The 14,700-nt window shown below is 38.5% G+C and overlaps 1 protein-coding gene across 2 annotated transcripts in view; it reads right to left on the minus strand.

Annotated features, from left to right (window-relative positions):
* The window catches only part of LOC126467465 (probable cleavage and polyadenylation specificity factor subunit 2), a 188,982-nt gene that overhangs the window by 15,951 nt on the left and 158,331 nt on the right, over positions 1-14,700 (minus strand). For both annotated transcript variants that reach the window (XM_050096465.1, XM_050096464.1), the window contains exons 11-14: positions 12,289-12,374; positions 11,273-11,550; positions 2,909-3,047; positions 2,703-2,755 (exon numbers count right to left, since the gene is read on the minus strand). In XM_050096465.1, the coding sequence (XP_049952422.1) occupies positions 2,703-2,755; positions 2,909-3,047; positions 11,273-11,550; positions 12,289-12,374 (556 nt within the window). The remainder of the gene's footprint in view (positions 1-2,702; positions 2,756-2,908; positions 3,048-11,272; positions 11,551-12,288; positions 12,375-14,700) is intronic.

Here is a 14,700-nt window from a genome sequence, read left to right on the forward strand (position 1 = left end):
CTGAGTGTACCAGTGACTTTAGAATGAGTTTCTTGTAATCAGACGCAGAACAGTTTCTCCTGGCTCAGGAGCTGCAATTCTTCTAATGTGATCAGTATCCATTTAAGTTCCACAGAAACACAGAAGTCCCAGTGGGAGCCATTGATTAGTGGCGGTTGTCTTTGTCGTCCTCCCTTGGCAGTGGTGATTTACTAGAGAGGTCAGTGGGAACATGGCATGGTGCTCAGCTCTCCAGTTCCTCAATGTTGAGATCAGTGTTCTCCACCATAAAATCACCATCAGAATGGGAGAGTGCCCTCCAATATAACAGTTTTGCTGCCCTTTCTTCAATTATGAATTACTTTTTGTGTGAAGTTTGTTCTTACTTGTGGGAGGAGCTGCTTGCATGGGCAGAGAGGATGCAGGCTTTGTATGCTCTAATAGGTGTGATGGAATATGGCTGAGGCTCCAATACCGTTGTTGACAACTTCCAAATAATTTTGTGTCCAAGCATAGCTAGCCCCCCACCCTCCCCACTGGTACACTGATGTGAGCATTTACTCGTACTTGAATCTGCAGTCAGTCTGGGTTTACGTGGAGCCGTCACATTTGACAGACTGGCTTCTTAAAGGCCACTGCAACAGAAATAGCAAATGCCGAAGGTTGCATAGCTTGGAAAGCTATTTTAGCTACAGAATAGGGTATGCATTCCGTGACTTCCAACTCCTGAATTTTCCTTTCCTTCCTGCTCCATACTTGGTGATCCCCGGAGCAGAGTATACATTTTGGAAGAAGTGTACAAGAGTTGCCTGAAAGCTGAGCCACCTCCAAATCTTTGATATTTGACAGATCACACTGGGTTGCGAACATATGGTCACGCATTAAGACGGATGTAGTTTGCACGAATATGCTTAGATAATTCCAGAGTGTTGAATATTAAAATACATGTTGTAGTTTTCTCCACTGTGCCACTGACTCTCCTCATATAGTTCTGCACTTCCATAACACCCATATTTTTCCTTTCTTCACAGTGCTCTTCACAGTCCATCTCCATTATATCGAAGCAGATAACCACACCTTTTCAGAAGTTAAGGGTATTACGCAGCTCAGCTACAATAGGGTAGTCACCTACAGCCTTGCACCACAGAAGCTTAGATACTTGGTATGATGTGGCAGTTTCAAATAGAACGGTTCCACTACAAAATCATTTAACACTTTTTCAGGACCAGCAACACCCTTCAATGCCTTGTGAATACAGTAAGGGGAGACCTTCTCAAATGCCTGTAGCTACACTACCGCCGATATAGCCCTCAGCATCTTTGAGGCATGCAAACTCTCCTCTCCAGCACTTGAGGTGCCTACAATAAGAAGGTGTCCACTGCAAGGATGGCTACCTCCGAGTCTAAACTCTGTGTTCTAGATGGTATTAGGGGCCCCAATTACAGAGGTGGATACTCATATGGGGTATAAGTGGTTGCCTGTCCTATGATGCAAGTGGATGTATGTCCTCGATTTTTTTGTTTTCATCACGAAAGACGCAATTTCAGCATATATCTTAATGTAATTTGTAGATTTCATCTGTTATGTTTGTGCTTTGCACTTGTATCTATTTTAACCTGCAGACTACTAACTAAGGTATGAGCATATGGGATTGGTTCCCAAGTATGTGAGTGGCTCGAAGACTTCTTAAGTAATAGAACCCAGTACGTTGTCCTCGATGGTGAGTGTTCATCGGAGGTGAGGGTATCATCTGGAGTGTCCCAGGGAAGTGTGGTAGGTCCGCTGTTGTTTTTTATCTACATAAATGATCTTTCGGATAGGGTGGATAGCAATGTGCGGCTGTTTGCTGATGATGCTGTGGTGTACGGGAAGGTGTCGTCGTTGAGTGATTGTAGGAGGATACAAGATGACTTGGACAGGATATGTCATTGGTGTAAGGAATGGCAGCTAACTCTAAATATAGATAAATGTAAATTAATGCAGATGAATAGGAAAAAGAATCCTGTAATGTCTGAATACTCCATTAGTAGTGTAGCACTTGACACAGTCACGTAGATTAAATATTTGGGCGTAACATTTCCGAGTGATATGAAGTGGGACAAGCATGTAATAGCAGTTGTGGGGAAGGTGGATAGTCGTCTTCGGTTCATTTGTAGAATTTTGGGAAGATGTGGTTCATTTGTAGAATTTTGGGAAGATGTGGTTCATCTGTAAAGGAGACCGCTTATAAAACACTAATACAACCTCTTCTTGAGTACTGCTCGAGCGTTTGGGATCCCTATCAGGTCGGATTGAGAGAGGACATAGAAGCAATTCAAGAGGCGGGCTGCTAGATTTGTTACTGGTAGGTTTGATCATCACGAGAGTGTTACGGAAATGCTTCAGGAACTCGGGTGGGAGTCTCTAGAGGAAAGGAGGCGTTCTTTTCGTGAATCGCTACTGAGGAAATTTAGAGAACCAGCATTTGAGGCTGACTGCAGTACAATTTTACTGCTGCCAACTTACATTTCGCAGAAAGACCACAAAGATAAGATAAGAGAGATTAGGGCTCGTACAAAGGCATATAGGCAGTCATTTTTCCCTCGTTCTGTTTGGGAGTGGAACAGGGAGAGAAGATGCTAGTTGTGGTACGAGGTACCCTCCGCCACGCACTGTATGGTGGATTGCGGAATATGGATGTAGATGTAGATGTAACCTAAACTGATAACAGCTGTGTATCTTACCTGATTGAGAGGCAATGGTTCCAGTGTATATATCTGGTCATCGTCCTTTTCGTCTAAAAGACAGAAAAATAATACGTAGTTACCAATTACAGTTTTTTAAAAAATAGGAAAGCAACACACATCAAGTATTATAAAGTGGATAAAATACATATCAGAGTAGTTAGATGAAAGCTTATGTAAGTGCAATTAAGTAGCCTTGAGCATACCTTTCTCTGTATCTGCATCTACAGGTTTTACATCCTTTGAAGCTTCTCTTGTAGTTATGTGAGCATCTATCCATGCTAACTCTGCATCTTTTCCACGTTTCAGTTGGAGTGATGAAACAAGAGCATCTGTCAGCCGAACCTTACAAACACAGGATGAAAGAGTTATTTACTTATCAAACAAATTTTACACGGAGTGTATCAAATGGAAAATTCATTTTAAAGATTACTAAAACAGACAGAATGGCTGGGCAGTGTTTACCTCCAAAAGTCAAATTTCCTAGTACTGCCTTAAGACTTACTTTTGGAAATGTTAGTTCCTTTCTCACAGAAGAATAAGGTATACATTTGGAAAGGAGGGTCAGATCACTGTATCTCAACTGGCTCCCTCTTTAGGTGGAGTCAGAGATCTGCCATCTCTTCTGAAACCTGTCCCGTTTCCTCCTTCAGGATTGAAGTAACATTTCCAAAAGCTATGAAGTATTTTTTTCCTACTTTTAAATGTGTCTGTTAGCATTACTAAGAATTTCAGAGCATGAGGGTAAATTTTATAGTGATGCAAGTGAGATCATGGGGGGGGGGGGACTAACAATAAAAAATAAGTGCGGCATGAAAAATTTTGTGAATGGAGCTATGAATGGGTTGTGTTTCACAAAAAACATTATTTCCACCAATTACAGAACGTTAAGATGATCTTCAATTCAGTTTGATATGAGCATCTCAAATTTTTAAATAAGAATACATACAGCTTACATTATACAGAAGAGTTGATAATATTGGTTTATGTAAAAAAAGTGGTAAAAGAAAAACTGTCTTCTGAATAAAAAAAATAAGTAGATGTAAACAACCACTGGCAAAATTGGAAAGGATATCTCATGTTTTGACAGCTGAATCTTCCATTCTAAATTCTTATTAGAATACCACAGAGAACAGAATGTGTCCGAAGATTACGGAGAATGTTGATGGTTATCTTTCTTCTATATCAGTCAGGATACCGAACTTAAGGACTGACTATATTCATTGTTTAGTGGGTAGCACCACTAGTCTGAGTCTGATTCCTAGTGACCACATCAAATTTTATAAGGCCAGAAGGTCTGTAGTGAAGTTCCCTCAGTTTTATGAGGCCAAGTGAGAGGCCTGCTTGATCAAATAAGCTGGAAAATTGAGTTGCCCAGGATGGGCACTAAATAATATTTAAAAAATAAGAATCTGACATAATAAGGGAAATATTACTCCTGTGATACAGTAGGTAGTGGTATTATGAACAGCTACTATTAAACACAGAAATGTTCTTTATTTCTCAGTGTTTTCTAATATGCTCATTTTACATAATTTCTTCCATCCTGTAATTCTAAATGTTATCTTCACTGTCTGGATAACTGTAACTGCCATATTTTCTAAGAATTTCATCACAGGCTCACTCATAATTTTAATAGTTTACGTTAATATATTGTCATGAAAAGTTCTTTGCAATATAGTAGGACCCCACTCCACCATTCCCAGAATTAATATTTTCCTGCTGTTTACAACATTTTTTATCACTCCTGTCAAATTTCCTATGTTCACTATGTTAACTTGCACTCTTTTCACATTAAAATACTTATAATTTTCACATGATTTTATGCTTTATGAAACAATGTTTGTGGGAAAAAAACACATCGACGTAACTGACACAAAATGACACTGACATTGTGTTGGTCTTCAAGTTGTGTTTACAAACATTAAGCAGTTCTCTTTCTTGGCACCTGGGCACTCTACTCAGCCGACCTGAATCTGTGAAAGTGGGAACAATTTGTGATTTGTCTCCTGCTACTGGCAATGTCTACTTGGCATGGTGGCTGATGGGAATAACCGATTTATCAGAAGTCAGAAGAAGGTGTGACTTCGGAGGAACATTCATTTGTTTCTTGTCACTACCAACATTATCCCGCAATACATTGTGGTACACAATAAGTAGTATCCTTACATTATTGTAGTTATATTGTTTCACTATTAACTTTGTCTTGTGATTAGGATCATATGCAGAGGACATCCACTTTAACTTGATAACATACTGTAGTTTTGTTTATTGTTTGTATATGCACTGAACATAGTGTCAGTTGCTTGCTAAGGTTGACAATATGAGTCAATTTCAATCGACACAGCTACTCTCATCACCTGCTGTGCCAGGGGTTTATTGTCTGTACCGTGTAGCATGATTGTTGCCTTGTGAAGTGACTGAAGTGTATTGTTAGTTTTTTTTCCCCCCAAACTGAGCGTTTTCTGTGAAAGTTTTTAAATGGAAAAACAGCTGTTACCAAAAGAGACAGGAAAACCCTTTTGATGGAAGGGAGGGTAAAAAGTCTCAAAAGAGTTGAAGTTGATTGTGGAGCATGTGTTTCATTAGTACAGAGTTTAGGAATGCCTGTATGTATGATTGATGCCATCGTGAAAAGCAAAGACACTATCTCAGAAAGTGCAAGCAACAGTGAGCTACAGTCCCAAATAAATAATTAAAAAAAGAATGCCAGTTATTCTACACCCGCAGAACTAGAAGAAATTACAAAGAACTGGTTTCACACTGCACATGCTTTGAACACTCCAGTGAACAGTGAGATGTTTCACAAACAGGTGCTGAAAGTGGTCAATGTGCTTGGAATCACGGACTTCTCTGCATCTAATGGGTTGATAGGTTTAAGAAGCAGTACAATGTGATATACAATACTGCAAGTGGTGAAAAAAACAGTGTAGATGTAAAACCTATTAGTGACTGGGAGGATGGCAAGTTATCTTATGAAGCACTGTAAACCGAAGATTATTTGCAGCACTGATGAAATAGGTCTCCTTTTCACCATCCTTTCAAACAAAACACTTGCCTTCAAAGGCAAAAGTTGCCATGGAGGCAAATACACTGAGTTCTCGACAGTAATGCGGCAAATACAGTAAGTTGTCTTGACAGTAATGCTAAGCACAAACATTGAAGATTTGAGAAAGTTGAACCTTCATTTTAAAAATATAAAAACATTGTCAACAAATTACAGTGCCAACAATGAAGCATGGAGACATCAGAATTATTCAAAAGGCGCAACTGTGTTGCCCTGATGCAAGAATGGGAACTCACAACAGGAAATTCTTGTTAGTGGATTGCTGCAGGATTGCTGCCCTGCACATTTTTTTTTTTTTTAAAAAAAAGAAAGGTGCAATGAGAGTTTCTGCCACTAAATAAAAGAAGCTAATTGCAACCCTTGGATTTTGGTATTATCTATGCCTTTAAAACTTATTACAGGAAAGCCATTGAGCAGAAGTCATTAACTTTAACAGAAGCTGGGGAAGACCCAGCCTCTTTTTAAAGTGTCAAATTTAGATGCTTTGCACAGTACTGTCAAGGCATGGACAGAAGTCAATGAGTACACCATCTTCAACTGCTTCTGAAAAGCTGGATTCACTGAACTAGACTAAGGAAGTGGATCTGACACACCGGACCCGAGTATTAATGACAACACTGAAAAACTACTGCTTCATCATGGGAAAAGCAGCAGTTGGAGCATCCAGCACAAGATTTTGTACACACTGATGATGATGATGTCACTCTTGAAAGTGTATCTGTTGAGAATGTGATTGGCTTTCATACATTGGAAAATGCAGATGCAGTGCAGAAAGTGACTGTGATAGTGATGATGACAGAGAGGTTCCCTCTAGAGCAGTTGTAAATGCAGCAGTGAAAAAAATATTGTGTTTACAAAGCAGAAAACCACATAGAAAAAAATTCACCTAAACAAATTACAGCAATTCACAATTTTGGATTTTTCTGGAAAAAAAGGTAAATACTGCACGTATTTGTTCATGTGTTGCATTTATGAAAGACAATTCAAAACAAGGACTGTACAATAAATAAAATGCCTCATTATTGTTTCATAAAGTGTGTGCTTAAAAGGCTAATGTGTGGTATGGTACTTTCCCCTGAAATCTTGGCTATAGAGACAGGCTGATCTGTCTCATAGCCTGATGTCTAGACTGATTTGAAGGTGACAATTTGGTTGCGAGTTGACAAAGCCAGTGAATGTGAAATAGATTGATCTGTAGCATAGTGCCACATTTAATGCACTTTACAATATTTCATACACTTTCCTTTACGAAATCAGAAACAGCTAGGAAAGTTGAGGGTAGCGAACATCTGCTGACGTCACTTTTGCAGGGCAAGTTACACTAAAAATGATGTATTTTAGAGAGATCTTTAATGCAGTGTACTATTAAACTGCCAAATGTGTAACTTTAGCTTTGCAAACTCTTAAATCAACATGGGGGCTGCTTGGTTTGCATTATTTTTAGTGCAGTTTGTTGTGCTACTGTCGGTAAATGTCATGTTAGATGTGAAACATAGTACTAAATTCAGACAACATTTATTATATAATAAAAATGCCCTGGTGAGTATTTTGATGCCTACTATATACATATATCATACATAAACTACAGAAATGTAAGGTGGGCCCTATATGTAACTTGTACAGCTTAAATAGTTATTTTCAACATTTTACATTTCCCGCATTTTACACTTTTTTTTCTGAGTACCTTGAAAAGTGTAAAAGTGGGGTTTTAATGTATTCAACTTTTTGTCCAGACAAAAAGGGTCCAATATTTACAGATGATGTAGTATGCATTGAGGGAAGAAAAATGTTCCCATAAACATTCGTCTTAAAACCTCATATCTTCGGATTTATGGCCTGCGCATGTATGAGGAACATATCTTGCACACTGAACACTTCGGCATGAGACAAATGAGGCAACAGTACATACTACAAGTTTATGCAACACAAAGTATTTGCGTTGGGGACATGTAAAGACCTTGGTGTATGCAGTGCCCTTAAATGATATGGACACACTACAAGAACATGTTTCCAGTGCCCGTGATGCCATCCCAGCAATGAATTACAATGGATGGTGGTCACATCGAGCATATGTTGTGAAGAACAGCACAGAGAATGGTGACTGGTGACAGTAGTGGTAATAGATCGTAACTCCAAGGTTTAAGACCAATGTTTATCAGAATTTTCTTTCTTTCCTCATTGCATACTACATCCTCCATAAATATATGAATCTTTTTCCCAGACACCCTTTATATGAATAGTTGTATTTCTACTTTCTGGAGTTATAGTAGTAACATTTGTTACCAATAAATTGCAAAATTACACAGTTTTATTTGCAAGACTGTAACTGGCAGCTAACAGGGAGGTTATGACCTATCAGAAAACTTACACAGTGTGTGTACGTAATAGCATTCTTCACTGCAGAGAAAAACTATTCAATGCTGAACAGCACTCTCATATATATCGTCTGCATACAAACAGAAAGAATGAGTGCACAAAGATGAGGGAAACAGTAGAAGCCATATCAGGATCTAAGGTTCTAATTAAAAATTATTCTTATGAATCTGCAAGGCACAATATTAATAGGGCTCACTAATGCAAACACACGAAAGAACACAAAACAAATTATATTTACTTTACAAATGCTACACTGAAAAATGATACATACACTCACAAATAATTAAACTTGTTGATTTGTTTACTGCACGATGTACAAAGATTCCCCACACCAAAGTTTTCAGAAACGAGGGATAAAAATGACAATGTAATGTGAGAAAACAATTAAGAGTGAACAAGTCCTAGTCATATGATAAGCAAAAAGAGAAAGCATAATGTAATGGGGAGGGGGGAATACGAATACATACACAGAGAAACGCTTTAAAATTATGGGAGGGGGGGAGACAGAGATTCTTTTATGCATCTGAAGTACACATTGCCTCACATATTGTATCATCCTTCCTGTGAAGCTTCCAGCTTTTCAGCCTCTCAGTTGCATTTTGAACATGCCAGATGGATTATCAAGAGATAGCTATATATAACAACATGTGGCCTACTACGAACAACAAACTCCTAAACTACAGAACACACACACACACACACACACACACACACACACACACACACACACTGGATAAAATCGTGGGAACAAAGGATATCTAAAAATTTGTAACTCAAGCAGAAGCCAGAATAAGGTTATCTGTAGACGAATATGAATGGGAGGCAAGGAGTGACATGATGTTGCTGCCTGACCCCACTGCCATTCAATCCGTACATTTAAACAAGTACTAAAGAAAACCTAGGAGAAATTTGGAGAACTAATGAAAGATCAGGCACAAGAAATAAAATGTTTGAGGTTTGCTAATGACATACCAAGTATGATCTCTATGAACTATATGACATTCTTCTTTCTGAGTACAATCGTTTGTCTTTAAATTGCTTCCCTCCCCCTCCCATCCAGCCAATGTCTCAGACTTTTGTAGAGCTTTAGTTACAAATATCACTGATACCACTCACAATTTATTTTACTTTAAGCAGCTAGAGGTAGCACTAACACCCTTCACTGGAATTAATATAATTATTCAAATTCTAAAATACAAACTTTTGTGGGGTTGATGGAATTTCAAATAGAATTCTGAGAAGTTGTTCCAACTTAATAAGTAATGACCTTAGTGATATATGCAATGCATCACTGGCATAGGGAATTTTTCCAGACAGGTTCAAGTATGCAATTATTAAACCATTTCCCAATAAAGGTGAGATGACAGACTTAAACGATAATCGTCCAGTTTCCTTACTGACAACTTTTTCCAAAATATTCAAAAAAGTAATGTCAAAAGTAGTCCGATACTTAAGTGGAAAGAATTTACTTGGCATATCACAGCTTGGGTTCTAGGGTTGCTCAACTGGGAATGCTATTTATACATTCATCCATCAAATAGTACAAGCCTTAAATAATAACACATCAAAAGTTAGTATCTTTTTTAATCTTTCCAAGGTGTGTAGATCATGATACTCTCTGTCCGCCACAACAGCTGTGTGGTCAGCGCGATGGACTGTCAAGCCAAGGGGCCCGGGTTCGATTTCTGGCTGGGTCAGAGATTTTCTCCAATCAGGGACTGGGTGTTGTTTTACCTCTATCATCATCATCATCATCATCATCATCTCATCCCCATCAACACACAAGTCGCTGAAGTGGTATCAACTCAAAAGACTTGCACCAGGCGACAGGTCTACCGGACAGGAGGCTCTAGCCACACAGCATTTCCATTTCCCATTGTATTCTCTTAGGAAGACTTAATTGTTATGGAACTGGTGGTTCTACACATGGCTGGTTTGAATCATACTTACCAAACAGAATGCAAAAGGTTGTGCTGAATAATTTAAACAATGTCAAAAAGGTAGAAAATTTTAGTGACTGGGGAAAAATCATAGACATCACCTCCAACTAGTATAGCATGATCTGAGTATTTACCTGCTACTGATTATAGACTTTCTCTGAATGACTCTAAAACCAACACAGCAGAATCAGGTGGCCAGTAAAAATCCAACAATTAACTTGGTTTCACATAGATCTGCTATATGCAACCACGTAATTTCATTGACACACTCAGTTTCGACCTTAATACAGATAATATTTTTGTCAACTGCAATGAACACACCCATCCTACGGCTTCTCATCCATCTTTCTGATATACATTCCATGGCTTGCTGAATATCTCAGAACTTTCCACTTCGGGTTTCAGCTAGCTCTCAGTCCTGTAAATAATTTGAGAGTGAGAACTTTCCAGGAGGGCAGTAAATGACCTCTTCAGTGCATATGCACACAAGCTCAAACTCTTATGGGAATCAGCGAAATGCCGTGAGTGATGAGCATAATGTATAATGGGCAAGGGACACTACATATGTAGTATGTTGGTAAGCTGAGAATTTGAGTCCGATCGGAGGTATGTTAGGGTAGTCCATGCAGTGCAATGATTGATGTCCAGATGGCTCAGTGGTATGAGAATCTGTCTAGCAAGCAGGAGATCAGGGTTTGAATCCCGGTCCAGCTCAAATTTTCAAATTTCCGACTGATTTCGATCAATGGGCACTCGCAGCCAAGGTCTGGAATTCCTTTGTGTATTGCTAAAATTTTGAAGGTTGAAGTGTCTTTACTGTGAATACAGTAACACAGGATAGCTACCAAACAACTACTCACAAATCAAACAAAGAAACACACCAACTACCAGGGTTATAGAAAAACTGATACAGTTGAGCCGATAACTTAGTTTGAGGCATTATCTGATATCCGACACATACAAGAGTATCAACAAAAAACACACCATGGCATGCAGAAATCTGCAGAATGAAAGTGTTGTATATTCTTTACTTGTGACAACGAACTGGGAAGAAATACCATCCAATCATGTGATGCAGGTGGACTTAACCAGTAGTCCTACAGTGCTATTGTACATTTTCACTGCCATCAAAGTGCAGGATAACTATAACTGGTATTTAAACTCTACTCTATAAAGTTATAACTCACCTGATATATGTGTGTCTCTGTTGTGGCATCAACAATTTCTCCACGTTGAGGTGCAAATACACGAGCTGCTCCCCAATGTCTACATGCATTTTGTAGCATCTGTACTCCTTCTGTGTTTCCTCGCACAAGGATTAATCGACGTGGTTTCAATTGGCCCAAGATTTTTTGCAAACTTTCACCATCTGAGCGGCCCTCAAAATCAATGAACTGGACTTGTGCTACAACACGCACTTGGCGTACAGATGACACACACTTCGTAGGCACTTCAGTGATGTCCACTAAAACAAATATAATTTCTGAAGGCAAAAGTGTCTGTACAAAAGACTGGAACCAAACAACAAATAAAATTATCTTACTTCCATACTATGTAGCACGCATAAAGAGCACCTTCAAGCATATACTACATTCGAAAAGAACAGAAGACATTTGAGAATGAAAAACTGGTGGTGGCTAATTAATGTGTGTTAATGTTACTAGAGTGTACAATTTTTCAAACAAATGCATGCCTTTTGCAGAGTCTGACAAACAATGAGAGAAAGAAGGCTTTGAAAGTTTCTAATCATTATAATAAGACTGGAGAATCACTAATGGTGGAGCGAAAGCATATGATTTGATAGGATGGTGTGGAAAGTGACAAATCAGAACAGACTGTAAAATAACAACTGTCACATTTTTGGGCATTTCCTGAAATGATGACGGATATATGTGCACAGGAAAACTCTATAGTAGACATCGTATTCCTGCCTGCAAACAGATTAAGTCAAAAGTGGATGAATGGCAGGTGTAATGCTTTGTTTTCATCAGTGATTTTGGCACTTCAAATCCTCTGCAATCTCAGCAGGAGCTGCTACATCATCATGGAAGTGATAGAAGCACAGGTGAACTCTTTCTGCAATCCATTCTTGATACAAAATACAAAAATTAGAACACAAGACTCATTTTAACTAAAACGTTCTTGTGTGTCACAACATGACAGAAATCACTTCTTAAAATACACATGTCCAGAGTCAACCCACCTGTTACTTCTTCTTCCTTAATTTCAACATTCTCCTTGTTATCTTCTGCTTCAGGATTAGAGTCAACCATCTTGTAGTCCTCTGATCTATAATAAACAAAATTTAGGTATGTAACTACCTATCATTCAAATCTGTGTGCAGCAAGAATATAATGGATCAGTGTTTTTAAAATTATATGGTAGGATTCTAAAATTATTAATCTGATTTCTAAAAAACTAAAATTACAGGAGAGTGAAATATAATATACTATCATTAAATATAATTAAAAGTTAGTAGGATGGAGACATAATATTTATGATAGTTTCCCATAATGCGCAACAGAAGAGTATAATATTCTTCAAACTGGCATGGTCTTCATCTGTAGGAGTCTTTAATGCTGTATTAATAGCCCAGTTAACTATCTGGATTTAAACAAAGCAGTAGTAAGATGATCGTCAGGACTGTGATGATCACTTTTTGCCTCTCAATGCTTATTATTATTATTATTATTATTATTATTACAGCCAATGTGTGACTCAATGTAGAACAGAATACTGAAGTGTTTTATTTATATTTGTACTGTCAAGAGATAGTTGAATGTCTAGTAACATTTGTATGGAAGAATGAAGAAAATATGAGGAACAAAAAGAGTGACTTTTTAATCGTCATCCAAACAAGTTGAGTACAACTGACAGACCAGCATTTGTAATTAGATACAAACATAAAAAAATTTCAGTTACATCTTCAGAAGAAAAAGGAAATGTGAAATTGCAGAGGTGTGGAACAGGTGAGACTGGGATCTTTCACTACATCTACATCTGCAAACCCCTGTGAAATGTATGGCAGAAGGTATTTCGCAATGTGCCAGTTATTAGGACTTCTTCCCGTTCCATTAATGTATTGAGTACAAGAAGAATGATTGTTTAAACACCTGTGTGTGTGTGTGTGTGTGTGTGTGTGTGTGTGTGTGTGTGTGTGTGTGTGTGTGCTGTAATTAATCTAATCTCATTCTAATTCTCATAATCCCAACGTGAGCAATAGTTAGAGGGTTGTAGTACATTCCTACAATCATCAGTTAAAGCCAGTTCTTGAGACTTTGTAAGTACGCTTTGTCAGGACTGGAAAAATTACAGTATTATCTGTGGTGGGCGTGTTAGACATCCTGTGAAACACCTTATACTTCAGAACCCCACTCATGATGGAAATATATTGGATCTAATGGCAACAAACATATCTGACCTCATAGAGCATGTCCACATCAGTGACTATGATGTGGCAACAATGATTACCAAAGTACAAAGGACAACTAAAAAAGCAGAAAGATATATATGTTAAGTAAACTAAAAAAAGCAGTAGTGTCATATCTAATGAGGAACTTGAAATTTTCAGCACAGGGCAGCAGCATGCAGAGGAACTGTGGTTCAAGCTTAAAAGAATAGTTGATCATGCACTGGATAAATATGTACCTAGTAGAAGAGTTCATAATAGGAGGGTCCCCCCATGGTGCACAGTCACTGTAAAGAAACTTCTGAAGAAACAGAGATTGCTGCATAATAGATGCAAAACAAAGCATACGGATACAGATAGAGAGATGTTGAATTAAACACATTTGGCTGTCAAAAGAGCAATGCATGAAGCCATCAATGGCTACCGTAGCAGAATATTGTCAAATAATCTTCCCCAAGACTCAAATTCTGATCATATGTAAAGGCTGTTAGTGGCACCAAAGCTAGTATCCAGTCCCTAGTGAATGAGACAGGAACAAAAATTGAGCATAGCAAAGCAAAAGCTGAAATCCTCAACTCTGTTTTCAAATGTCCGTATACACACAAAAACATGGGATAATTGCCCCAATTTAATCCTTGTATCCTTGAAAAGATCAGTGAAATCAGTATTAATGTCAGTGGTGTCAAGGAACAGCTAAAAACGTTAAAACTGAACAAAGCTACAGGGCCCAATCGAATCCTTATAAGATTCCATACTGAACTGCAGCTGAGTTAGCTCCTCTTCTAATTACAATCTATCATAGATCTCTCAAACAAAAAACCATGCCCAATAATTGGAAAAAAGGTACAGGTCACACCTGTTTGCAAGGAGGGTAGTAGAGGAGGAGGTGGAGGAGGAGGAGGAGGAGGAGGAGGAGATTAGTGTTTAACGTCCCGTCGACAACGAGGTCATTAGAGACGGAGTGCAAGCTCGGGTGAGAGAAGGATGGGGAAGGAAATCGGCGTGCCCTTTCAAAGGAACCATCTCGGCATTTGCCTCAAGCGATTTAGGGAAATCACGGAAAACCTAAATCAGTAACCAGGAGGGTAGTAGAAGCGATCCACAAAACTATAACCCAGTATCCTTGACACCCATCTGTTGCACATTCTTAGAACACATTCTGAGGTCAAGCATAATGAGGTATCTTGAACAAAATGACCTCTGCCA

Source organism: Schistocerca serialis, chromosome 1, assembly GCF_023864345.2.
Source record: "Schistocerca serialis cubense isolate TAMUIC-IGC-003099 chromosome 1, iqSchSeri2.2, whole genome shotgun sequence".
In the NCBI taxonomy this organism is placed as follows: Eukaryota; Metazoa; Arthropoda; class Insecta; order Orthoptera; family Acrididae; genus Schistocerca; species Schistocerca serialis.